The sequence below is a fragment of the Seriola lalandi genome, unplaced genomic scaffold, assembly GCF_002814215.2.
Source record: "Seriola lalandi dorsalis isolate HSWRI2012SDOR001 ecotype SW California unplaced genomic scaffold, Sedor1 jcf7180002054671, whole genome shotgun sequence".
NCBI lineage: Eukaryota > Metazoa > Chordata > Actinopteri > Carangiformes > Carangidae > Seriola > Seriola lalandi.
Window position 1 is genome coordinate 824,058 of NW_019525224.1, and position 27,573 is coordinate 851,630.

General features: G+C 39.2%; 1 protein-coding gene across 1 annotated transcript in view; it reads right to left on the bottom strand.

Moving 5' to 3' along the window:
• cdh13 (cadherin 13, H-cadherin (heart)) overlaps positions 1-27,573 on the bottom strand; it is a 310,913-nt gene that overhangs the window by 100,871 nt on the left and 182,469 nt on the right. The window contains exon 8 of the mRNA XM_087177984.1: positions 18,985-19,163. Within this exon, the coding sequence (XP_087034110.1) occupies positions 18,985-19,163 (179 nt within the window). The remainder of the gene's footprint in view (positions 1-18,984; positions 19,164-27,573) is intronic.

Consider the following 27,573-nt stretch of genomic DNA (forward strand, 5'->3'; position numbering starts at 1 on the left):
CAATTGCCTAGTGGCAGAAGTCTAAAGGTGTGTTCAGACAGAAAGCAATATGTTTCTGTCTGAAGTTGTGTAGCCCCAGATGAATTTGAGCACTGATCGTACAGTATCATACTACTCAAGTTGTCAGTTCAGACTTTGTGAGCATTTCTCTGCGGTGTTCTTCGGTTTCATTGTCTCAGCTGTAATGCAGAGATTTTGTTTCAAACCAGAGTACTGGCATGGAGGAGCGTTCAAACTGCCAAAAGTCTCGGCACGTGGCAAGCTGCATCTGTCAACAACCCTAGCAAACTTGAGCCTGTGTATATAATATCATTCTGTTCTATGAGACAGTATCATCCATGTAAGAAATACTGGTGCTACACTTCCCTCTAAATGCCTCCCAAACGACCATGGAAATAATGCATGTAACAATGGAGCCAATTATATTGTACTCGCATCAGAAAAGAGTAGCTTTTAATGTGCAGCTCAGCATCTAGGGAGCCTGATATTTGTTTGTTTTTTTTGTCTCCTCTTCACCACTGAGGCGCTCTTTCATTAGAGAAGAAGGAATACAGCGGCGGGACCACATACTGAGAGCTTAAGTCTGTCTGTCGACTGAAGTCTGTTTCACCACATCTCTCCAAGGAGGTTGTTTTCAATGGGAAAAAATAAAAAATGCTGGCACAGTAAAAGTGTATAAATACGCACCATCAAACACAACATGCATGTGTGTACAGTGCCGTATAATATAGATATATTTACTGAATACACTTGAACACACATAACGATGGTAGTATTTGTTTCACCATTTTCCTGATTGATTTTAGCTTTTGATGACAACAGCACTGGCTCCATATCTGCCATATCTGTTTTTTATATTCTCCTATTCTCTGTGTTATTCTATTTTCCCTCTACTCCTCCTTAATGTAGCACTTCCTCCTAAGAGCAAAATACCACGATACAGTTGTGTAGGAAAAACTTAATCCATAAGTTTTATGACATTATTTACAACTATCAGTGATATTAAGTGCTAATAACAGTAAGTATGTATTCAGCATGTTGGCTGAATGGGATTAGCTTAAACAGAAAAATAAAAAAAATACCTAAATAAATTTAATTTCTTTGAAATTAGCTTGTTTTTCTTAAACTCCTCATCTGTTTTAGTAACAATTAGGTATATAATCTTCTGGTTATTTTAGGTAAATTTAATTTGAAATTAGTGACATTCTAACTCTTTTCTAATAAATTTCCTTTGGAAATAAGGAACCATTACACACTGTAAACATTATTAGTACCTTCTTATATGAAATATCCTTCTCTCTCATGGGACTTCTCTGTTGTCACAGTGGCACTTGGGGGCAAATGGAGTGATACATCTCCAGCTCTTGCTGAAATGGGGACAGCTTGCTTATAATTGCTGGAAAATGTCACCACAGTTGATTACCAGTGATTTGTACCACTGCAAAGGGAATCCAAATAAAAAGTAGAGTTGATGAGCGCATATTTAATGAGGCTCATGCATAGTAATGCAGGCATCTCATTCCGCTCTATTTCCTCACATAAACACATGCAAATTCATGGTACAAGTCAGTGAAAACATAAGACGTCATCCTAATGAATGAAACACACAGATATGAGCTGTCATTATCTCAGCTAAGTGGTCAATGTGGAATTGTTTTTGTTTAGCACTTCCAGCTGTCAAAAATGTCCACAACAGATTGTGAATGACTTGAAGACGGTACTCGGGAAAAAACTGATGAATTTACGCAATCAGATATAATGTGTTAATAATGTGTTACTTAGAAACCGTGATGATTCAAATCTAAGTATGAATAGATCGTGAGTGAAAGTTATGCCCTCGATACTGCAATGCAAACAATGGAGGCCAAGAACATTTTCAATAACTTTATGTGTATTGTATAAGGGACATGTATGGAAATCTGCTAAAGAAATGGAGACGCCCCCATACCATCACCGGTTTTCTATGTATTGATTAAACCAATACATAGAAAACAGAAAAAAGGGAACAGAACAGAAAAAAGACAAATTTATTTAATTAGCATTTGCTTGAAGCCACAAAATGAATTCGACTATAGTAATTACTTGTACTAAGATTTTTAATTTTGGGGAGAAATTGCCAAATAGAAGGCCACTCAACTCTTGCTGAGCAGTCATTAAGCTTCATGGTAATAAAACAAGTAAATGATCAGTAGATTAGTGGTTTCAAATCTTGGAAGAAAGGATAAAAATGGAGCTCAATTTGTATGCTAGTGTTTACACAGTCTTGCTGGACCCCTTGTGAGAGTCTAATGAAACAGTTTCTTTCTTTGAGACACACACACACACACACACACACACACACACACACACACACACACACACACACACATCTCACGTTAGGACAAATCCTGCCTGTCCTGAATAGTGAAGGACACACACAACGTCACCTGGTAGAAGCACATAAATTATTCTTGTCATGGCAAGCATATGGGCTGCTTATAGCATGTAGGGTACTTCAGTAACACACACACACGCAAACAAACACAGAGACACAGAGACACAGAGACACACACACACACACACACACACACAAAACCAGGCAGAACAGTAATCAATGTTATGGTGCCTGCATTGGTTTCAGGCTCAAAACAATGTTGGACACACACGCTTGATGCTGTAATTTGATGTTAGGAGCCCAGTTCTGCAGTCCATTTTCTTGATCGTTGTCCGTATAAGCACAGCGTCTACAACAAGCTGTTGACCTGCCATGCTTTATTTCACATGCACCCGTTTGGATTCACCAATATGTAAATCTGCCCAACTCTGAGGGTCCATCAGCATCTGCTGAGTGCCAGGCTGGGAATACAGATGCAGGCAGATAGGTGTTTAGGAAAGCTTCTCACGTATGCCTGAGGAGCAGCACAACAACTTGGCCACAGCCCCAGCAGCTCCGACACTCCCATTCTTCAACTGGATTGATTCTCACCAACCACTGGCAATCTGACTCATCAATATTCAGAATCACACTGCCCTAAAATAGCTTCAGCCTTGGGATTTTAACCCTTTAAATGGAGTGCTGTGATTATGATTAGAAATAAGGAAGAGGGAGTCAAGGCTGTACTGTAGAAAGGGGACACACAGTGATTTGAGATATTTAGATTGTCATCATGATCACATTATAATTAATCTGCATGTCTGTTTGACTAGATACCATTTTATACAATCATTTTCAACTTTGAAAATGTGACTGCTGAGCAACTTACAGCTGTGGTACTCCACCACTCCAAAAAAGGACTGGGATCCTGAGAGAGTGGAATGATGCAAGACTGAAATTGATTTGTTGAATTCACAAAAATCTCTGTTTGAGTTTTAAAAAAAAGTGGTAAATCAGCCAAAGCAGACTGGGAGCACTAGAGTCAAAAAATGAAGTGTGTGAGCAGAGCCAGGCTAAAGAGGGATTTGGACTTATGGTGCATTATTTCTAGTTGTATCACTGACGACTTGGGTTAAGTGGTGTACTGGCCATTAGGCATACTGGGACGAATCCCAGTGGGCCGCCGCATCAGTGGGCCTTCAAAAAATCCATAATGTTTTTACCAGTTGGTTTTTACCAGCAGATAAGTCTAAGGCAGAGTTTATTTCCCAGTCCATCCTTGTTTGGACTTCAGAATCCTTTTGTTTAGATTTTTTACTAGTTTTTGAACACTGCTATTTCTCATTTGGCAAATAATTATTTGCTTGTAACAGGAGATTGATATCTTGTAAAACGACTTGTCATTAGCAATGAGATATGTAGTTGGTATTTCAACTTCACAACAGACTGGCTACTTACAGTCTGTGTTTACACAAAGTCCATTATGCAAAACAAGTAAAAGGAGCTCATCTTTTTTGTTGCTTCATAGTTTAAATTTTGGGGATTTCATCAACCTGCGATTGTAGACATGATGGTACAACACATCAAACAGAATTTGTCTTCTCTCTCGAATCCTGCCAACAATAAAACTCCTGAGCCTCTGAACTACATTCCACAAAATACTGTTTTATTCTCGTCTAGTTAAGGATGAAAAATCTGTCCAATAGTCTAAACAGATGGAAATCTAGCAAGCCTTTATATCAATCAATACTAAAAGTTGAAGCCCGTATGGCAACACGTTGTATATGTTTAGTGTAAGAGTGACTCTAGAAAACTACATTTCATGTGAAGCCAAGAGTGTGGTCCGTTTTTTTCATCTCCTTCTGAAATACCACTCGTTCTCCCCTTTATTCTATGCCTGTGGCCACAGTGCAGGCAACAAATTCAAATGAAAAGTACAGAGTAAATGAAAAATAAGAACTTTCTTATGGGTTCAAGCTCAAACACGATGGGGGGCTGCCTGTTTCTAAGTGTGTGATTGCAGCCAATGCCACATACTGCTGCAGACTTAATTTGACCATTAACAGTCCAAGACAGAAGCCAAATTGTGTAGCATAGTTGCACTTGTATAAGGATCAATGAGTATCTTGTGTGCAGTGAACCCAATTGACCGTATCTGTTGTAATTAACAACTTTATAATGAGTGCTCAGTATATCCAGATTTATTTTCCATGTGCCTTTTAACTGCCAGCAGTGAACATTTTAAGATTATTTCCCAAGAAACTAGCTATCTTATATAACATCTTCATTAATAGATTTACTGCAGGACATTGGCAGAGGAACTGTATCTATCAGTATCTATTTACCTGTATCTATCTCTGACCTCAGGGAGGAGTCAATGGTCTCCACAGCTCTCACCCATGACATTATATTACATACTGAGCTGGCAGCTCAACATTGGTTGACAATTACTCACACAGCAGCTACATGTGTAATATAGTTCAAATAAAAGATGTTGTGTCTTTTTTTTCCTCTTTGAGGGATTTATATCAAAGTCAAATTGGGCAATGCCTCATCCACAAAGAGTATGTAAGCTTTTGAATTGGATCTGTTCAAATCTCCATAATCCTTGACACCAAAATTAAACTGCACCGTTTGATCGTTGAAGACATACTCCCCTAGAGCCTCTCCTCCCACTTCAGTAAAACAGACAGATAGACAGACGCACAAGGAAATAAAAAAAAAAATGCCACTGTGCCAGAGCAACACTCTGCCAATTTAATTGTCACAGACCTGGTACTTTTGATAGATGTACAGTACTTTCAGTTAAATGTGTCTATGCTTCCTGCTTTCATAGGTATCATTTTATATCAACGGTTAAGAGAAATCTGTTTTTCGTCAGATAGCATCTTTCCTCTATAAACTGAGCAAACCGATACAAGTCACCGCACGGCTGTTGAAATTGTTGGTTTAATCAGTTATTGAAGGGGAAATGAAGACTTCATCTTTGTACTAGTTTTCAGACACAAGTGTACTCACAGACTCATCATTCACACTCTTCCAACAGTACTTCATATCAGGATCAATCATATATTATTACTAATGAAATATAGTCAGGTAAACAGAGCTCTTGTCACATTGTATAACATTCACCTGAATGAATGTGTAGGCAGTAGATAAAACATTCTCACAGCTACACAGTATGTACATATACCATTTCCCAGGTAGGTATGTACATTATTTCCACAGAGAAAAGATTTTCCCTGTGGCCTAGTCTGCATAGAGTTGCGATTCAGAGGGAGTTAAAAAACCTAGTGATTCAAGTGGTCATTTGATACTGCAATGGAGTTATTTGTATATAATTTACTGTCCTAAAATTAAAGAGAAAGAAGGTGCACAGTGAGCCACAGAGTCCAAAATAGAGAAAGCCTTTATAGCTTATTAGCTGTTTAGCTGCAATCAAGCTAACGAATTTGCCGATTGTCTGTGAAATGGTGAGTTAACTAGTATCTCTGCATCAGCAGAGGCAATGAACCAAGCATTCAGGTTAGCAAGTTTCCTAGCTCAAAGAGCTCTTTTTCCCTACTTCAATAAACTCTGCAAGAACCCATTACATCAAGAGGATCTAAATATATTTGCAAAGAAATGCTGATGAATTTTGCAGTGCCTTAACAAGGAGTGTGTGTGTGTGTGGCATGCAAATTTGTGCGCACTCCATTAACTTCTTTTTTTTTAATATAAATACCATGGTCAGTGATGAAACAGAGATAATCAGGTTTCTTGCCAAAAAGTGACTATTCATGTGGTTATATTTTGTGTGTATGTGTGTGTGTGTGTGTGTGTGTGTGTTTTGGCTGACCATAAATTTGTACATAGTGAGATTGTGAGTGACTTTCATTCTTTTTACTCTGTCAGGGTGCTGCTCTTATCTTTGTGGCCCAGAGGCCACAGGATTTAACAGGCACACATTCATCCATGCAGGTCAATGCCAGAGCCCAGAAACGCTCCCCCACAGCTGGGCTATGGCTTCCATACAAAACTTCGTCCCCAGGTTTGTACTTAGCAAAAAAAAAAAAAAAAAAAAAGGAAAAAAGAAAAAAATCAAATATTGACTCCAATCCACTGAACAAACTTCAGAGAAGTTTCTGTGGTGACTGTCTCACAGTGAGGTTGCTGTGTAGCTCCACAAGCTTTCCAATCCACAGGATACTGTATCTTCAGCTTTCAGAGAGATAAGGAAATCTTTCTTGCTTTCTGCCACTGGCCTCACTTGCCCTTTGAACAAATGCCGTAATATTCACAGTATCCAGAATGTCCTCTGTGGGCTCATTGTGAATATGGCTTATATTACACCCACCAGTGAACTGTAGCATATAATAGACAGGCCGTAGACCACGAACATGAAAGTAGTTGATTTGTCAATACAGAAGAGCTACCATCACAAGTTATTAAAGAAATATTTTGACATTTTGGGAAATACACGTATTCACTTCTTTGCTCAGAGTTATGTGAGAAGACTGAAACAACTGTCATATCTGTACAGTCAATATATAGCCAGCAAACGGTTAGCTTACCTTAGTATAAAGACTGGAAACAGGAGGATAGAGCTGACTTGGCTTTGTTCAAAGGTATTTAAATCTGCCAACAAGCACCTCTATACCTCACTAATTAGAATGTTGCATCTCATTTATTTAATCCATGAAAAAAAATCATAGTGTAAAAACAACAATTCCTTTTTTTACTTGGGGTTATGAACCAGGATAGAGGCTCGGAGCCTGTTGCCAGGAAACCAGCAGAGACTCCAGAAAGTTTCTGCTCTCGGTCAAGAAACAGCTGTTTTTACACTTAGGTTTTTTTTTTACCAACTAAACGAACAAGGTACAACATATTATTTAGTGAGTTTTAGAGGTACTTGATGGTGGAGTTCCTACTTTAGGACTGAGCCAGGCTGGCTGTTTCCCCGTGTTTCAAGTCTTTATGCTAAATTAAGCTTACTGGCTGCTCATATTCACTGTACTTACAGCCATTAGAGTGTGAGAGTGGTCTGAATCATCTCATGTAACTCAGCAAGAAATCAAATTAGTATTAGTATATTTATATATTTCCCAAATATCTCATGGCCAGGTTTACACAGCGTTCTCAAAGGGAAAGAGAAGTTTTTATTTGAAGGAAATGAGTAAGGAACAACAGACAGCATTGTGTATAAGGAGTTAGCTAATATATTTCTGTTTACATATTCGTATTCCTACATTATCTTATGACAAGTTTGTGTGCTTTTTCGCATATATGCCATGTACCTTTTGTCACATCCCTTCCAAATTCACCATTATTACTGCTTCAAGGTCTGCTCCTTGCACAAAATATTCATAATGGCTGAGACAAGAAATTCCAGGGAAACTGGTGGTGAAAGCAATAAAAAGGGCCAAAGCACCGGTTCAAAGAATTTTACAACACTAGTAGGGTCAAAGACACGTTGTAAAACCCAAAGGGTGCTCTGCTCCACACTACTTTGATTCTCTCCATGCTTGCCTCTAGTTTATATATATATACATAAACAGATACAAATATTTCATTAGCTATATTTGAAACGAAGAATATCACATGGGGTCAATTCAGGCATTCTCTCACAGAATATAGAGATACCAAAAATATAAACTCCACCATTGATCTTTATGTTGCACACTGTTATTGTGGCCTTATTCCCTAGTCATCTGTAGCTTCCTGTGGGATTCAGCTGAATACAGTGCAAGCAGACATAGACAAGCCAGAAAAATAAACCAATGTCTTATATCCAAGGAGAATATTGCGCCTCTTAGACCAGAGAGAGAGTGAACAGTAGGAAGATGATGCCAGTTTGAGTGTGTTCAGTCACACGTTGACTCCGACTGGCTACAAATAGATTCAACTACATTAAACGGAGAGGGGCAAGACAGAAAAATATGAAAGAAAATAAAAGCCAATTACCAGAATCCCTCTGCTGGGCTCCACGTGGGAATTACTGTATGATCTCGGCACATATGCCACAATTTATGTCAGTGCCAACTTCCTCTTCTAATTTTTCTCTTTTACAGCAGAATAAAAAACAAATCCTACCTGTAGAAAGCAGATATATGTCTCAACTGAAGGAGGTGGTGCAGATAGCTATTTGGAGGGATATATACCAATGCTGGTAAAGATAGTCACCTAAACAGAGATAAGCCCTTGTGTCTCTTTTAGCAGAAGCAATGAACCATACTAAATTTCATCAGCAAAGAGAAAGTGGCATGGTAAAGGGAACAATAAAAAAGTACTAAGCACATAACAGAAAACTTTTCCAATCAATGCACTCTCTCATGGAGATGGGGTAAAATTAATTCTCGCCTGAAGGGCTTTTGTAGGAGGGAGATTCACAAGAGAGTAAGAGCTTTTGTTGTTCATCCTCAGGTCAATGAGAATGGGAAAAAGTAGGGGATGATAGAGAACGAGTGAGGGGAGAACGCAGAGAAGGCTTGTGAAGAATGAGACAGCGGGAGGCAGCGAAAGGACAGACAAGAGGAAAATCAGAAGGGAGAGGAAGAGCCATCGAGAGCGAGGTAAGAGTGTTGAAGCTCTCTCTAAGCCTAATGACAGTGTAGCATCACCAGGACCTCCCTGACATTACTGAAGCCCTCAATTCCACTTAGCATAGACTTTTCCCTCCTAGCAGCGAGCAGTTGTCCCACCCTAATTATTCCGCCCTCCACCTGCATGCCTCACTCTGCTTGCCACTCTCCTTCATCTATCTATTCTCAGGTTCTCACCCCTCTGTCCTTTCCTCCTGCCTTCTCTGCACTGCCCTTTAATACCTCCTTAGGACACAGCAAAAGTCAGAGCTCTCCACTCTCGTAGATAACTTCTGAATATTAAAAAGGTCTTGTGTTTTTTCTGTGAGCACAGTAATTTGAATGAGCCAATATTTGAGCTCCACTAATATTTTGCATCTATTGCCATTTTTGCTTTGAAATGATGTGCTTTTAAAGTGACAGTCGTGACCCCACCATTATTTTGAGATGATTTGTGGGGGCAAAGTACATATCTAGGATTCCTCAACTAATTTTTTTTTTTTTTTGAAATTGTCTTTTTTTTTTCTTTTACTGTTTCTTTATGTTACTATTGTTGTTGTTGTTGTTGTTGTTGTTGTTGTTATTATTATTTTTACTTTTACTAAGTACTTTACTGAAGTACAGTTTTGAGTTATGCCATTTTTTGGTTCTTTGTACTTGAGGTTTGACAAAGACTTCGAGGTTACAGAAAAGTCTGAAACATAAATAAAATACCCCGAGATTCCTCTTGTGACAACAAGAACCCTAACCCTCTGGACGAGAAAACTGAATGAAAATACTTAATTGTATATAAAACACTAGAGTAGAACTAGCTTTGCCTCAACCAGCTACAGCACCAAAATGCTGCTTATGAAATTGAACATTAGTATGTAATAAAATAATAGGACTGATGGGGTCAGAATGAATATATTTACTTTGATACTTAAGTCTTGGTGATAATACTCAAGCAGGATTTTGAATGTAGGACAATGTTTTAGTATTTTAACTTGAGCAAAGCATCTAAATACTTATTCCACTACTGCTGTGGACAAAAAACATGGACAAAAAACTTATTTCAACTGAGAATCAACAGCACACCGGCCCCCTAGAGTTAAACAGTAGAATGGCCTCACGATATCAGCCAACCAGTGGAGTGGGAGTTTTAAAGGGGTACCCCAGTAAATAAGTAATACAGTACACTGCCATAAAGTTGGGGTCTCACAAAAGTCATATTAAAAAAATCCAAAATTGAAGCAGCAGAGGCCGGGATAACATGGCTTTTAGTGCCTAGTATAGGTCAACTTCCAAAAAAAATAAATTTCCCATAATGCAAACAATCTTTTTCTTAGACCCTTCCTGCCCAGTTAACGCTGACATTTTCAAACTCCACATTTTTTAATGTAGGCTTTTTGTAGTCTCCAAGCCTGTCCTGGGGACAAGCTGACTGACCTTATGTGTAAAATTGGCGGAGTTCCCCTTTAAGGGGATGATGTTACTATTTCTGTGCGTTTTTCAGCACTTAATATTTTATTTCATCATCTCAGATTCTTTAATCACAGCTTGATGTGATGCAATCCAGTTGACAGACAGAAGTTTTCCATCATCTGCCAGCTTCTCAAGTCTTAGACTTTGAACAGATTGTGTTGCTGCAGTAGCTCTACCCTCTGTGCCACATGGACATAAATACTGGATGTTTGAAAAGTCATTGCAGCACTCTGGGATGCCAAGCAGGTTACTGAATGTACATAGCAGAAAGTCAATGCACTCTTGCAGCCATGAGGGAAGAGATGCCTTCGCTGTCATTCTATTTGCTATTTTGCCTTTTTTTTCTTTAACCATGAAAATGTTTTTTCCAAAGAAAAGTAACTGGTCAGATTTGGGGAAATTGTGAATATTCAGAGATATTATTCAGATGAACTGAGTGTTATAGGGACAGACTGGTAATGAAAAATGATCTCTCCCTCTTACAGACTTGTCTGATTGGTGACAATTAAAATATGAATCAAGACATATCGTGACGTGAAAAGAGAAATTTTAATGACAAACACTCACAAAAAAATGCTATTTCTGACTACATGTATAAACATTATCTTAATATGGAATAATTAGTCTCTGATTGATTTGCACTTCTCTCTTTGTTTTACCCCGGTTATCAAATTTGTCCGGTCTTATTCCTCTCCGATGTTCAATCTGCTTAGAGTCTTAATGATCCAATTTTTCACCTTCATCCTTCTTATTTCCATTTTCCCTGGCTCGTCTGCTAAAACCGTACATCTCTTGTCTGCTCCTCTGGTGAATATAATTCTCTACCATGTTGTTTTCTCTGGTCCTGGGCTTTCATTGACTACTGTTGGGGAGACTCAATTAAAGCAATTGGGGTGGAGGTGGGGGTAAGATTCACAACACACACTTTTACCCACAGTGCCCAGGGGACTCAATTTATCTTGAGGAATGCTCAGCCTAAAAAAAACTGTGATTGACACCTCTAACCTTCATTGGGATGTAATCTTCATCTTTAGCACTCAGAGATGTAATTAATTAGGGGGAATCTCATTTCCTCACTAATGCAACTGGACAGAGGCATGATAGAGGAGGGAGAGAAGGCAGGGGGAGGAGGACGATGCTGAGGAGAGGAAGGATTGAGATGAAGGGGGAATGGAGAGGCGCTGTATTTCATCAATGCCTGTGAACAGTGTCCACCATGTTCATTTCAGAGAGGAACAAGAGAACGTGAGGTGGTTGGGTTCACACGAACTACACTGTATTGATTACGGCTGCTACAACTCTTGCTACTGGCCATCACATATGGAGACACTGCAGTAACGGCAAGAAATGGCATCTCTTGGTAATGTACTCAAGTGTTTTACCTTCTTTTCTGGACTTCTTTTCTAGGTTAAAGTCATCATCTATTAGTGATGAAGTGTTAGCTGATTGTAACTGGTTTTGTTTTCTTACTGCACATCCAACAAAGTGCATGAAATTAACTCCTATAAAAATCATTCACACTTAACTTTAGCAACTCAAATGCAAATAGATTCAAATGTATGGTACAGCCTTTATTAAATCAAACCACCCACACACAGATGAAGCTTGCTGAGTTTCAAGTATTAAATTCATAAATACAATAAATTATTATTTAGTCACAATTGTTAAATGTTACAGAAAAGTAATTGAGGTCTGAAACAAGTTTTAAGGGATGTTAAGAACTTTGCTTTAGTTTAAGTTTGACTAGTTTAATGTTTGTGGAAAAAACCATAGCAAACATGTCCGGAGAGAGGTGCTCACACAAGTTGAGTATTAAAAAACTGAGCAAGTCAAGCACCTTATATGTAAACATGTACTATAATCTACAATCATCTATCCTTTCATACTGTAATCACCTATACAGTCAGAAAAATGCAATATTTATTATTCTGAGCCTTCCAGTCCTCTAGATGATCTCCACTTATAATTAATCTGAATTAAGTTTGGCTGCTGCTGCTGAGAATTATTTCAGCTATTGAGAACACTGGAGACCAACAAAACACACACACACACACACGTTAAATTAAAACAGAAATATAAAAAATCAGTCTCAAAAAAACACTGTTAATCAACAGCAAAACTATCAAGTATCTGCCACCCTCCGTTCTTTACATGCACATACAACTTAAAGCAAGATAAAAGTTCATAGCAGCCACTTCGTACAGGATGCAACATAGAAAAAGCATTCTGTATTGACTATGTTTGAAGGGTAACACTACCTATGAATATATTTCACACTACTTGTAGCCTACACTGGCTGCAGTTTATTTATGTAAACTGGCTGGAGTTTACTTATATACTGTAGGTCTTGATTCTCTCAGTTCTCTGAAATAAACATTTCTGTATCTTTAAATTACTTCCACACAACTGTGAAGCTCGTGGCTACAGATATGGTGAAAAAATAAAAAACAATTCAGTGGAGGAGAATATGTATCATCTTAGCTTCATTGTTGTTGCCATGAATGAAAAAAAAAAATCACAATGCCGCTGCTAAAAATTGTTCTCCATGCTGCCGCTGTCTCTGCACCGATGAACCTCACCGAAGTCTCGCTTCTCCACTGAGCTGCTTCCTGGAGGCTGCATCTCTAAGCAGATATCGAACAGGCACTTCACTCTCTCACTCTGACCATTTATCCTTCGTGTCAGACCACCTCACAGGCAGTACTGCACCTATTTTTCACTGACACCAGGTCAGTGTTTCCATCCCTCTTTCCTCCTTATCCACTCCGAGCACCTATACTTGTGTCCATTCTTGCCCGCATGTCTCTCCACCCAGCTCATCTACTCGCACCTTTCCAATCTCCAGATCATAATAGGGGAATGAAAGAGAGTTTATGAACTGAAGTGAACATCAGATCTACTGTAATGAAATCTTATCAATGTGTTCCCTGTGCTATATTATTTGCATATAAATGACATAATATAATAACTCTCTCCGGCCTCTACCAGGGAGGAGTAAATATTTCTCTGTCTGCTTTGTCTCGTTGCTGTGACACGAGAAAGCGAGATGCTAATTGAAGAGAGGAAAGCATCTTTATGTGACGACTGACATTCAATTATGTTTGGGGGATCAGATTAGGTGGTGGCCCCAGAAATGTTTGAAAACAACATTTTGCAGAGCGGCAACTCTGTAGGCAGCCGAGGATGTAATTTGAATGGCTGTTTGAGGCCCGCACTGAATGGCACCGCTCTGAATGGAATCACTATGCTATGACCTGCAAGTAATTGGATGTCCAGAGTGAAGTGTTGACAGAGAAGGGGAGCGAGGCTGACAGAAACAAAAAAGAGACAGACACTGAGGCAGGAAGACAAAGACAGAAAGCAAGCAAATAATGCGATGAGCGTGCACAGCGAGGGGGTGAAAAAACAATAAAAGGGAGGAGATAATTACAACAATGAAAGCAGAGAAAATGAATGTAGTTTTCCAGAAGAGTGTAACCTGCCAAAGCTTCAGCTGTCATTCATCACAGCACACAGGCTTGTTGTCGCTCTGGCCATCGAGCCAAATAAGCCATTAGACAGGATAAGCTTTCTTTTCAGACCAACACCGTCAGAAAGCATAATGCCAAGGTCGCACCAAACATCACTGCATACTATACTGCTGAACAAGGATAGTTGTGTACATTTATCAATCCACTTGTCTTTTTGGATTTGCGCTAGTTAAGCATAACAGAGCAGATAATGGAAAGTAAGTCCTTAAATTGCACAAGATACAACTAAAGATCATTTGCTGACAGATGATGCGTCTGCCTCAACAAGGCACATAACCTGATCTGTCAACACAGATTATTTTTAATGTATACAATAAAACAGGCTGCACACTATCAGAGAGACTCAGACTCAAGAAAAGTGCTTTTGTCACATTGTCGGGCAAATCATTTTCTAATGGTGACATGATTTTTCTAAAAAAAAAAAAAAAGGAAAAAAGAAAAAAAATGTTGTACTGTTGGTTGTTAAGATGTGCTATCTGTCTGATGGAAAAAAAAAGATTTAACAGGCAGTCACAACAGATCTCAACAGATGGAACAAAAAAATAAATAATAAATAAATAAAAACCTCAAAAATATAAGGAAACATGCAGTTCTCTCTACTCCAATATAAACATCACATTTCCACCATGCACACACACATATACACACACAGACATCAATTTTATCTCCATGTAATTCACCTTTGTAGAACATGTAGGGGGACGGAGGGGTCGGCCGAGTCCATCGATTGGCTATCCTTACCAGTGACAGTTCCCAGATTGGCCAGAGAGCATTAGAGAGTCAGAAAGTCACACTGCCATTAGCAGTCTGTCCTCTCTGGTTACAGCCTGCCTGCACATGGACACTCCATACTCTAAAATAGATTAGAATGATTGGTGTGTGTGTGTGTGTGTGTGTGTGTGTGTGTGTGTAAGAGAGAGAGAGAGAGAGAGAGAGAGTGTGTGTGTGTGTAGAACAGATAGATGCCTGTGTCTGTGTGCATGTCTAGGAAAAGTGATCACTCTATCATTGTACTTCAAATATATTCTGCATTAAGCTGGAGCGAATAACCTCTGCACTAGCCTTCCATTTTTCTTATTTAGTGTACAGTGTATGTTACTACGTCTCAGAACACCCCCTCCTCATCTCTGCATCAAGGGAAATTTACCACATCTTTTAATAGGTAGGTATTCATCACGTCTCAAAAGACATTATACATCTGAATATATGAATGAGAAAACCAGAGAACACATTTTGTATGTGTTCATTTGAAGATACATGACTCGTTACATGTTACTGTATAAACTGTGGCTTACTATAAATGAATCCCATGAGTAGATCTGATCACATTCAGAGGAGCCTTGTTATTTTGTAGACTGAAGCGAAATCTGCCCCCACCCCCTTCCCGGGTTGCCACCCTCCATCTTCCAGCTCTCCTCACTTCTTTTCTGATTCACATCTCCACTCCATCAGTTCACAAGCCTCTGAAAAGGATGTGGCGTAGTTGGGCTGTGACAACGGGAGGTGGTGCATGAAAGCAGAGTTGACTGAGGAAACTGTGGTGAGATTGATAAATCAGCCAGCTGAGATATTTGAATAATGTTTTCTCTAGTATGCAGGATCAGCAGAAGGATGTCTTCAACCCTAACACTCATGTTTGCCTTCACATAGGCCAATGATGTTAGAACATACTAATTAACATTGACGAGACATTTCAACAACCTTTATTTCCTATTTGTCATAACAAGTCAAATTAATTCCTGGTTCGACGTAATAAGAAAAAATAAGTTACAGACTAGAAACCCTTTGCCTCCTATATTCTCTTTTCTAATCCAATTTAGCATTCATATACATGTGCAAAGAGTTAAATAATTCTATTTCCACTGTGTGCCATAAGTGTTTGCACGTGTTAGCACTCTGCACATCCTAAGCTTAAAAGAAATCAGGTTTAGATGACCATTTTTATGAAGTACACACAGTTCTTCTAACAGCATTCTGATGATTAAGGGCGATTTCCATGTGTATCCAGTCAAAGATATGAACACTCCACCATGCTTTCAGACTTATGAAAATGGCCTCAACCCGGCAGCAATATCAGCTGTCAAAAATTACAGCCTGCCATTGATCCAACAGCGTCGTGTGTCAGAATAATATAAGACAGTGACGAGAGATGTGTCTAAAGTAAAGGGAGGAGAAAAACACAGAGCGCTGGAATAAATGTGCATATCAAGACAGGATTTTACGCCTCAGAGAAAGCACTAGAGGGAAAATCAAACTGATTTCAATGTGACAAAATTGATTTTCCAATTTTCTCCGGATTGCTTTCTGCCTCCCCCCGGGCAGGTGAGGTGTCTATTCAAATACACTAAGAGCTCCACATGAATTATGTCTGAGGAATTTGAAGAACAGATTGGCAAAGTTTGGCCATCTCTCGCCTTTCCTGTCTTCTTCTCTATGTGATTCTGCTTTGCTTTGGTGTGTAAAACTCTCCCTGTCACATACACACTGCACACATATGCTGGACATGCTTTCTTCAAAAACTTCAAACTTCAAACTACACTCTGGGTGGAATCGATGAGTGTCGTGCAGGGGCTATATTTCTGAGAATGTGCTGAAGAGGCTGAGTTTAAATCTCCGCAGACCTAGAGGAGGACAGTATAAAACTTATGCCTTCTGCACTTCCATCTGGCTCTGCTGTCTGACTGTGCTTTTGAAGAAGTCTGTCTCTTTTCTTTTTACATCGTTGCTGCACTGCGGGTAGAGTACTGCTAAACTCCCTGAGGATGTTTTAATTTTTCCAATGATGGAAGTGTGAGGATGAGGTAGATAGATCCTTGTAGATACAACGTAAGGACAATCATACATGGTGCTTCAGGCTTGTACTGCTTTTAGGTATCCAAATCTCCAATCATGTTAAAACCAAAGCCAGCTAGTATCGCAGACATGGATTAGTCATTGTTGTTTAGAAGGAAAAAAAAACATGGCATTTGAAATGAAAGAGATTTCATGGACTGTGACACTTCTTGTCACACAGACTCCCCGACTGAAATATTAAAGAATACACTTCAAGCTGGAGTAGACAGTTGTTTTTTTTTTTTTTGGCGTAAATGGGCAAAAATCTTGTAATCACCTTTCAGCTTATTGTAATTCAAGTGGTCTGAGAACAAACTAGACATCTGTACCTCCTCTTCGCTCTGTGTCCCGTCACAGACTTTCTCTGTGACGGGACACTTACAAATCTTTTCAGAAAGAGAGATAGAGAGTGTTCCAATTGGCTTTTCCACATACACAGATGCGTGTGTTTGTCCCTTCAGCTGGATATGGAGAGAACTGGCTGTACTTCTCCTGGACAGGTAACAGGCTGCTAACTTCATTTTCCTGTAATATCTAAATTTGCTGCAGTGGTTGTTTGTGTAGGTATATTTACCATGAAAGCAGGCGATGAGTGGCTATGTTGAACGTTGTTTAGTCTTCTGCAAACCCAAAGGCTCACGGCTGTGGTTGTGTTACTTGTCTTGCATGTGCGGATAAAGCACATGCATAAGCCCATAAGAGGAGAGCTACAGGAGGGCCACTGGATTTTCAAATACTGATGTTTTTGTTTTTCTAGATGTGTGTCTACCCCGGCTTTAAACACCACAGTGCTCTAATCGTTCTTTCATTTGAGGTAAAGGGGCTAACAACATAATAAGGGCAGTCCTAATTATCATTCAAAGAAGACATTTTGATAGGAATATTTTTGTCCCTTGAGCTGTTGTAGAACTCAAATGAGTGGGATAAATTGATGTCCACAAAAAAAATGTCTTTTTTCGGGAACATGCACTACATAAAGTCTAGCCTGCACGCATAGATAATTGCAAAAATGGTCTCCTCTCTGTGCATCTAAACGGATGAAAATCTGAGCGTGGTGTGGAATCAGCCCTGTTCAGCTCCCAGAGAAAAATAATGTGTCCATCAAACCCAGTGTGGACGCCACCTAAGGTGCTTATTAAATCAACAGTGTAAGTGAAATGATCAAGCATGACTCCGATGTGATTCTGCTGACATATAGAGACAACTGAGTTTGGGTCTGAGGTCTTTGAGAATCCGAAGGACTTACTAATAACTAACAGCAGTTTATGTCCTACTGAGAATAAAGTGAAAGGCAGAATCTGCTTTTTTAAGAGATTTATAGAGGCCACAAACAGGCTGACAATTTGGCTATGTGCCTATTTCAAAGGCATTCAACTGCATATTCGAACACCAGCCTGTGAGCGGTTGTAATAAATCCTGGCTGCAGACAAGAGGAGGACCGCTCTTCATGGAGAGAATCTTTTGAAATTCCCAGGAGGTGATAAGCTTCAGAAGTCTCACTTTTCTGTTACAGAGGAGAAACCACAACAACCTAAATACATACATCTCTCAAATGTTTCAGTCTCTCAATCACCTCAGAAAACCAGCGCTAACAGTGCTCACTGCATTGAATACATCTCATTTCAATTACGCCGCTATTAAACAGTTTACTGTAGCTCGGGGAGCGGCTCATCAGGGCGGTTAGCTGCCATGGTTCCAGCAGTTCCGGATGGGAGGTTTTCAGCCAGGCTTGTTGGACACCACCAGAGCCAGCGGATGAGTGTGTATCACCTCAATTAAACTATGCGCTAAGTGTCTGACAACAGCTAATATTCCTCTTCCACCAGCGAGCCCAATCGATGTTCTGGCATTCGTCACCCTGCTGAAAAAGCAATCATCCCGTTGTCTCGCTCCGGTTAGACGGGGAAATGGAGAGACGCTCATCTGACTTCTGCGCCTGCTCGCTGGAACGCACCAACACTCATTCTCACAAAGGCACACACAAACACGTATAGGTGGCATACAACACACACTCATACTGTATATACACGCTTTATACACACTCACATGTAGAGAAGAAGAGGATGTACAACAAGCTGCATCCCAGAAATGCCAGTGACAAGTGTAAGGCTTGAACATGTCCAAAAAAAACCAACTTAGTTTCACTTGGAAAAAGACCATCACTCAGCGCAGAGTGATACACATACACACACACACACACACACACACACACACACACACACACAGGTTTGCAAAGTTTACCCACCTCTCTGTCAAGTAACGTGGGGGAGATGACGGTGACAATGTCGCCTTTTTCTGCATCGATGTAGAACATGTTCGGGGACGGTTTGTCTGGTGACTGCCTGACAATGTTGTAGCGCAACGCGGCATTATCTGTGGCAGGGTCGTCTGCGTCGAATGCCGTCATTCTCATCACTGTGGTTCCTGGAGAAGACAGTGAAGGACAGGGTTGAGTCTGAACTCAGTGACATAGGGAGCAATATGACAGTGTCAAGAATAAATCAAAGTTTTTAAAGGAATAAAAGACAAGCATAGAATACAGAGCAGGAGTTGCTTTTCTACCATTGGGATCAAATTACCAGCAAAACAGGTTAGGTTCCATCACATGTCTTAACAGTTGCATTTGTATTGTGTAAGCAAAACATGATAGAAAAAAGCTTCTGGATTAAATCTCAGAAACGGAAGCACATGGGACAGGTAGTTATCACACTCCTGTTAAATCTATGCAAATTTCAAAGATTTCCAGTAGTTCAAATTCTAATCACCAAATTCCAATTATAGGAATATGTTCATGCTAACGGTTCATTTTGCACACTCTCTTTATGTCTGTTCAGCCCATCTCAATGGCATTAGCTTGTCATCTACATGATATTTCTTATGTATTGGATACAATATGTATTGTATGTGGTGTTCTAAAATTAGAACACACGTGTCAGCAGATGTCTGAAAAGTGCAATTTCAAACTACTGCTGCCAGACAGCCACTTAAAAAGTTAGTCTTTCCTATTAATGTGATTTCTAACTCATGTCATCTCTAACAGCAGGATGCATTTTATTTGGTAATGGGAACAAAAATGGAAATCCTGCCCGCTGCACCTGAGCTGAAATAGGAGGCAATCCTTGACACACCCTCAACCCTCAATCTCTGTCTTCTTGTCGCACTGACTGAGAAGGACTCACACGCAAATGCACAGATGTGTGCTTCCAAGGCGTACACACACACACACACACACACACACACACACACACACACACACACACACACACTCACACTCACACACACTCACACACACACACACTGTTAGGTTGAGTTTCTTCCGAGTAGTGTTTTATAAAACTGGATCTCCATCCAGAGCCTCACGTTCTTGCTGTTATTACCTTGCAGTCAGACACTTCTGGTTAAAATATCATCAGTTGAGTACCTCTTCAATTTGTTTAAGTTTTAAGTTTGACTCATTCTCAGAGAGATGTGTGACTGCATTCTGATGAGACGATGTATTTGGGACACAGATGGAAACTTCAGATGAGTGGGGGATGTCTGGCACACTCTAAAATGTAGGACTGATCATTTTGTGGGTGTGGAATACGAAGCGATTTTTTTTTTTTTTACTATAAACAGTGGAGAACTATAATCAGTAGATCTTGGTTGCAGAAATACACTATAATTCTAAAATGACACAACTAATCAATGCGGATGATGATGTGATTCTACTTCTGCTTTCAGTTTTTTTTAACAATATGAGAGCTGACAAAAACACCCGCAAAGCATTTATTTTATCAAAACCCTGACTGAGTTACCTCACATAAAGCTGGTCCTTTTCTTCTCTGAAATCATTAAACTGACTGAAGTTTTATCTTTTCTGACAGGAAACCCTGTGTGATTCTTATTTGACCCACATAAAAAACATTCTCCTAAGTACCACATACCAGCACTGCATAGCATGGCTCATAACCATCGATCTCTTTTCATGCTTCTTCTTAATACCCGACAGTACTTTGCCACAGTGCATTAGCCTAACGTCTCAAATAAGACACAAAAGGGCTAGAGGAAAATATGCAAAGTCTACATTAAATAACAGTAGCTTAGGAGCAAATGTCTTAAGTCCAGTTGAAGCTAATGAGGGGCAAAGAGATGCGGGTTTTATCCCCTTGCCATTTGCACTTCAAGGTGAACCGTTAATGGTTAAGTAAACCAGTAATCCTTCCTCAGCAGAATAATTACACAGTCCCATCTCCTTCATTACCTATACTCTGTTCCACTTCACACCTCAAAAGCGACACAGTTAGAGATGACTCGGTGAGCACGCACACAAACACACGTGTATATACACACACACACACACACACACACACACACACAGTTTTGCACACAGACACACCAACTGGCACCAAATTAGAGAGTTAAAAACGATGACTAAATTGGTTATCTTGAACAGATCTCAGTGAATTATGTTCTCATTTCGCTGGCAAACTGAGGTCTCCTGAACGCAGCACAATCATATTACATGTTTTTTCTGATATCAGAGTCAAACTGACCATCTCAGTCCTCACTGTCTTCATCAGATATCGTAATTCCACTCACTCACAAATGATGATCATGTAACCAATAAGCATTTTCAGTCTAGAATACAACAGTCATCAGTATCAATCATCTTATATGATAAAAATCTAGCTTTCGGTAATGGAACAATGGGGCTGAGTGTAACTCTAACACTAACGTCCGTTGTGTTTAATCATAAAATTATATCATGTGAGTGGCCACAGTGAAGACTCATTGCCCTCTCTTATCAGCTTCATCCTCTGGCAGAAGCCAAGACTTAATCAATCTTAACTGCATCGGATGGTTATATGGTGGGACGGACGTGAATGCGCAGGACTGTGCATTCAGAACATTACTTCGCTATCACTGGGATCGATCTGCTGCACTGCTGGATGACACCAGCTCAGACTGGATGAAGAGAGAAGTGATACAATAAAGCTGGAGGCAGCAGACAGAGTCTGTAAACACTGTATGATGCATGCCTATCAACTTACTGGATTATGAGATGTACATATGTGTGACAGTTGGTCAAAAAAAAGAGAGAAAAAGAAGTAGAGAGCAGGTCTATGACGTAAAACATCAACAATTCACACATGAAAAGACACAATGATTGACATCGAAAAAGAAAGCGCACACAGATACACGTTGTGGATTGATTTCATCACACAGGCTGGTGGGACACGGCGTTGTTGCCTACAGCTAACCCCTATATCTTTCTCAAACACCAAGGGAAATCAGTGGGAGCCAGCAGATCTGTGGGTTCCACCAGGGAATTGACACGTGGTGAAAAGTCAAGATGAGGCAAAGATGAAGATGAAGAGCACATAGACAAGATAGAAAAAAGGGTAAATATGATGCTGGTAGGTGTTTGAGTCTACTGTGTGTGCACCCAGACTGTGTGTGTCACAGTGTATCTGCATGAGTGTTAGTGATTGGAGTTTCCGTTTCAATTATTCACCACATACAATGGAAATTTCAAAACCTCAAATGGGATTTATATTAATCAGACTCAAGTGACTGAAAAAGACCAGGAGCTGACCCGTTCTATTCTCAGGTGGGAATGAGATCAAAGGAAGTTCAAAGATGATTCATCTTATCCCTTACCAATACTGCTGAGATACATGATTATGAATAACAAGTACATATTCATTAGAAGCGGAATGCAGTGAGGAGGTACCAGAGGTAAGTGTACATGAAAATGCTAGAGAGAAAATCCCAAAATCACAAGGTGAGGGCCAACTAAAAGTTTAGCAGTAACAAAAATGTTAAAAATTGTGTGTTTGAGATAATACAATTTGTATGTGTATATATATATATATATATATATATATATATGGGAGGAGGAAGAGGACACTGAGGACTGCAGCATGGTAAAATTGTGTCAGGAATCTAATTTGATTGGTTTGTCCTCAGTAATAGATTGACAATTAAAACACTTCAGTGACAGCAGCAATGAATACTGCAGCACACAAAGGCCCTGAAAACCTATTTTCTCAATTAACTTCTTGTAATGACTGAACGTTTTCTGTCAAAGTTAGAAAGGTTTTGATTATTTATAATGACAGTTTTCTGGTTTTTGGAACTTCCTTTCCTCTCTGGTTTGAAGTGGACAGGGTTCTGTTGGAAAATGGTGTTGTTTCCTTGTTGTCAGCACTGTCAGTAAACTCTGATCCAACGACAGCCGACCAGTCCAGATGAAGCAGATGAGCTCAATTTTTAAGTGTTAAACTCTTATTACTCTAACTCGTATTATTTTTTTCGTTCTTGTTTGTTTTGGATGTTTTTTTCCTAAACTTTAACTTTGATTGTTTCTTACTTACTTATGAATTCCAGTCGTTAGAGAAGCGATTCCAGCAATGCAAAAACTTATATTATTTTTCACATAATTTAACCTTACTTTTCCCCTTTATGGCCTTGTGCTTAAATTTGTATTTCTTTAGCAGCAGATCACCTGCAGATGGGCTCATTTATATCCTTACTGAATACTCTATAAGATATATAGCATGCAACCAGTGATGAGAATCACAACTTCAGTTTGGATGACTTTAAACTGTCACAAGAAAAAAGGTTGTATAGCGCTGCGGTGTAATAGCTCATTTCACAAAAATCTGGCTGACTATTTTTCTTTCTAATACTCAGGAAAAGCTTATGAAAACCAAGACCAGCTCTGATGCCAGTGGTTAATACAAACAGGAACGGACTTTTACATAAAAGAAAATGACCAAATAATGTTTGCTTGTCAACAAAAGAGGAAGAAATGAATGCACTTTTCCTCAAGATGTGTTGGTGATGAAACAGCTATTCAAGGCAGGAGTTACAGAAGCAACATGTGCTTCTCTCCGTGGTTTGCATTGTTTGTATAGCTATTTATTCCCACTCAAATGTACAATTTCTGTTTCCTCTGCAGCTGCAAATACATGCAGTCATGTCTATTAAGCAGGCATAAAGGCAATAATTGTGAAACTAGCGCTGGTATATGGGCGAAGCAGCTTTGTCTATTTGACTGAATGGTGCATTGTTCTCTGCCTGTCTACACTGTTTGCTTGCCTATTGCTACCACTACACTTGTCCTCTGTGCTTACATGCCGGCCTGTCTGCTTGCGTCTGTGTCTTTTGTGAAACTTGTCATTTCAAAGGGATGATTCTAAAGATTTTTTTTTCTTTTTCTTTAGATCAAATTACTTCATACTTGAAGTTGAAAATTGCTGTTATGAGTCTTCTATACTGTCTGACTTTTACTTTTCAGACTTTCCAATCTTTTGCTGTGTACATGTTGTAGTAGGGTTGCATCACGCTACATAGGGCTAAAGTCACGAGGCCAGTTTCTTATCTGATTTTCATGATTTATTGAAAGTTTGGGAAAAGATACATTTTTTGTGCATCTTGTCTTAATGTTTGTAATTTATGTCCGTCTCTGTCAACACTAAATTCCCCTAGCCCATTAAACTGATGTGAATGTGTCATCTCTTAAGGCAGTATCAGCACTTTCACCGCCTGTTTGCCAGCTTATTTATTCCATTAGACTTTGCCTGTTTGCTTGCTTACCTGCCTGGTTACTTGTATGCCTGGCACACTGCCCTCCCTCTGCACTATCCTAACATGACAGTACCAAACCAATCTCCAGAGGGTCTTCTGTTGAACAGGCTGACACTCTGTATATTTAGTAAATACTGTGGCTTATTCTCAAGATTTGGCAATAAAAACAGGAAAAGAAAAAGTATGTGGACAAATGAACGCAATGTTTAGATGCAGTATAAACAGGCTGACTAGTATTGAATTTCCTTTTATTTTCAGAGAGAATGATTTCATGATGAAGCTTGTGCGGACGCTGTCAAACGATGTTTCATTGATCTTGTATAGTAACTGCACAATCAAAAATAACCAGAAAAGAGAAGAACACTGTCTAAAAGCACTGTAGATCAAAAATGGGTCAGTACTAAATATTATTATATTTTATTAGTTTATTTTTGATTGCTTATCACCAAATAGTTTGAAATTCAGTAGCACCTCATAAAGTATGAGAAAACTTAGGCAATGAGTAATTAATATATAGTTTTTTTCAACTAACATTGGTTCCTTTATGTCAAGGCATTAAATTTAGAGCTTTTTATGATGACTTTTTTTTATGAATTTAACAATAATATGTGCAAACCTGTTTACCATTTCAACAGATTAAAAAAACATTAACAAGATTGCTATCATTACTTCAGTTGTAGAACTTAAATGTGATGTTGTTTATACTGTTTATTGGCTTAGAAATCACTACACATTTTTGCTGTATCTGTAACCACCACTTAAATAATAACAAAGACTATTATGAAGGAGAGATTATTTAGAAAATGAATCTACTAGATGTTCAACATTTGTCAAGGAATCCACCACAACACTACCATGATATGGAAAACAATGTGAAATGTTAACTGACTAACAGTGGACTGTGGTAAATGTTTTCAGGCAGCTCTAAGGAGGAGAGTTATTTTATGTGCTCATGGCTGTATATTAGTTTACACTGGTCTTTTTTTTGACATTTTCAATTCCATATGCGCAGCGGGGGAAACCCTACATGGTAAAACAAATTCTGAGAAATGGCTTTTTTCGGGAACAATTTTTATTACACCCTGAAATAACAACTAAAGATCCATCCATGGTAGTGCCTTCCCTGCATTCCATTATACACTACATGTCTTCTTTTATATAGATAAATTGATTCTTTGAGTTTTTTATTTCCTTAAAACCTTGACCCTACATCAGTGGCTTTAACTATTTACCATGACAGCGACTTATGGTGAACTTCTCTTTGCTCTATGGGCTGTAGGCGGGGCTCGGGTAAATTCAATAAAATTCAATAAAATTCTGTGAAAATTGCTTAAAAGACAATTCGGTAAAAATTTCTTAACAGACAATTCTGTAAAAGGGCTGGACAGGAAATTTACTCTGATTCTGTAGAGTCAAAACTGTTTACTATAAAGTCATTCTCTCCCCTTTACCCAGGAAATAGTGAATTCTGGTCCACTGTTAGCCACGCATGTACATCTTTTCACATTGTGCCCACATCAATTTGCAACTTGATTTTATTCTTGATATTTTTTTCGTTTTGCAACATAAATATTCATGTGAATCTTTACTTACAGCTAGGAAGTGAATCAGCCTTTGTTTTGCAAAAAGTTTTACCATTCAGCAAGTCATAAAATGTTTCTAAATAAATTAGTTTAGATGCACTAACAGCAGTGGCTGAAGCCAGAGATGTGAAAAGCTGTTGTGGAGCTCTGCTGCGCGAAAACTAAATATGAGATAATGAGGCCTGAGCTGACAGTCAAGTGCTTTCCTGCCTCCTTCACAATGCAGTTTCTACATTTTATCCTGTCAGCCACTGTCTGCTGAGGCCACAGCTGGTCCACTTGCAAAAGCCTGATAATAATCAGTTTATGCTGGATACAACCCAATGTAGTCCATGAAGAAAAGAAGGACAAAATACATGAGTCTTGTGAGGAGGAAAATCACAGCGATACGCAAACTGAGTTTATGGATTGAAGAAATGATGCTATATTGTACTGTAGACGGACACGCAGACACACTTCTGTTAGTGGTTGTGCTTGAGCACAGTTTCAAGATGAAATGACTGACAGAAGGACAATTATTGCTTTCATTACAGCATACCAATGACATATTTGCTGGTGAGAATATAAATAACTGGCTAATGAGAATATAAATAACACAAGCTCATGAACAGAAGAAGCTGGCAAACAACTCCAGTCAACACAATGACAATCAAAGACGGGTAATGCAATCATATCTTAATTTGATAATTGAAAAACATTAATGAATTGTATTACGTCTTTTGCAAAGAGAAAAACGAGCAGGAGAAGGGAAGTGTTGGCCTGAAGGTTAGAGGAGAACTGGCAGGATAAAAAGTGAAAAGAGCAGCACTCATTCAACCCTCATCAACATCACTGTGGGGCCCTTGAGCAAGGCCCTTAACCCCAACTGCTCCAGTGGAGCTAGTCAGTGGCCAGCAGCTTCCACGTGTGAATGTGTGTAACTGTGTGAATGTAATCAGGGCGTTCCTGTAAAAGAGACCCTGACTCTCAGTGGAACTACCCTGAATAAATAAAGGTTAAAAAGGAGCATGTGCAAGAGAAGAATCAAGATGAACACAATGAACAGCTGGCTTCTATATTCCAGGATTAATGTATTTTAATTACATGAGTTCATAATATTCATATGTATGCATGCATGTCAGTGGGTCAAAGTCTACATGCAGGCATGCAAACCAGTCAGGGGTGAAAAAGGTGAGAAGGATGCCTGAGCAGAGAAAAACACAGACCCACTAAGGGGTCTGGGGGTAAGCACCCCCAGAAATTTTTTAAAGAAAATAAGCTACTAAACTGCTCACCATCTAACAGAATTACAAGACTGAGCAAAATAAATTACAAAGTATGAATTTATTAAGTGCAAACGTTGTTGACACGTACCACTCACTGCCCGATTTGCACCGCGCATGCTGCTATGGTACCGTGGTGACAAAGCGCGGGTCACAGCAGGTCACCACGTACTTGCAACCCCCATTCCCCACCCCCCCTAAAAAAGAAATTAAATTAAATTATATTGAAAAAAAGAAATAAATTTTGCATGCATGTACATGCTCAGCAAAGCCCTTTCTCAAAAGCTCAACACAGTGCAACTAACACCAGACTTCTCCATGTGCTATATTTTCATCAGAATTAATTATGTGCCTCTATGGACAACTTCAAATGGTTCAGATCATGAAAAATGAACTGGTATTGATATTTGCGAA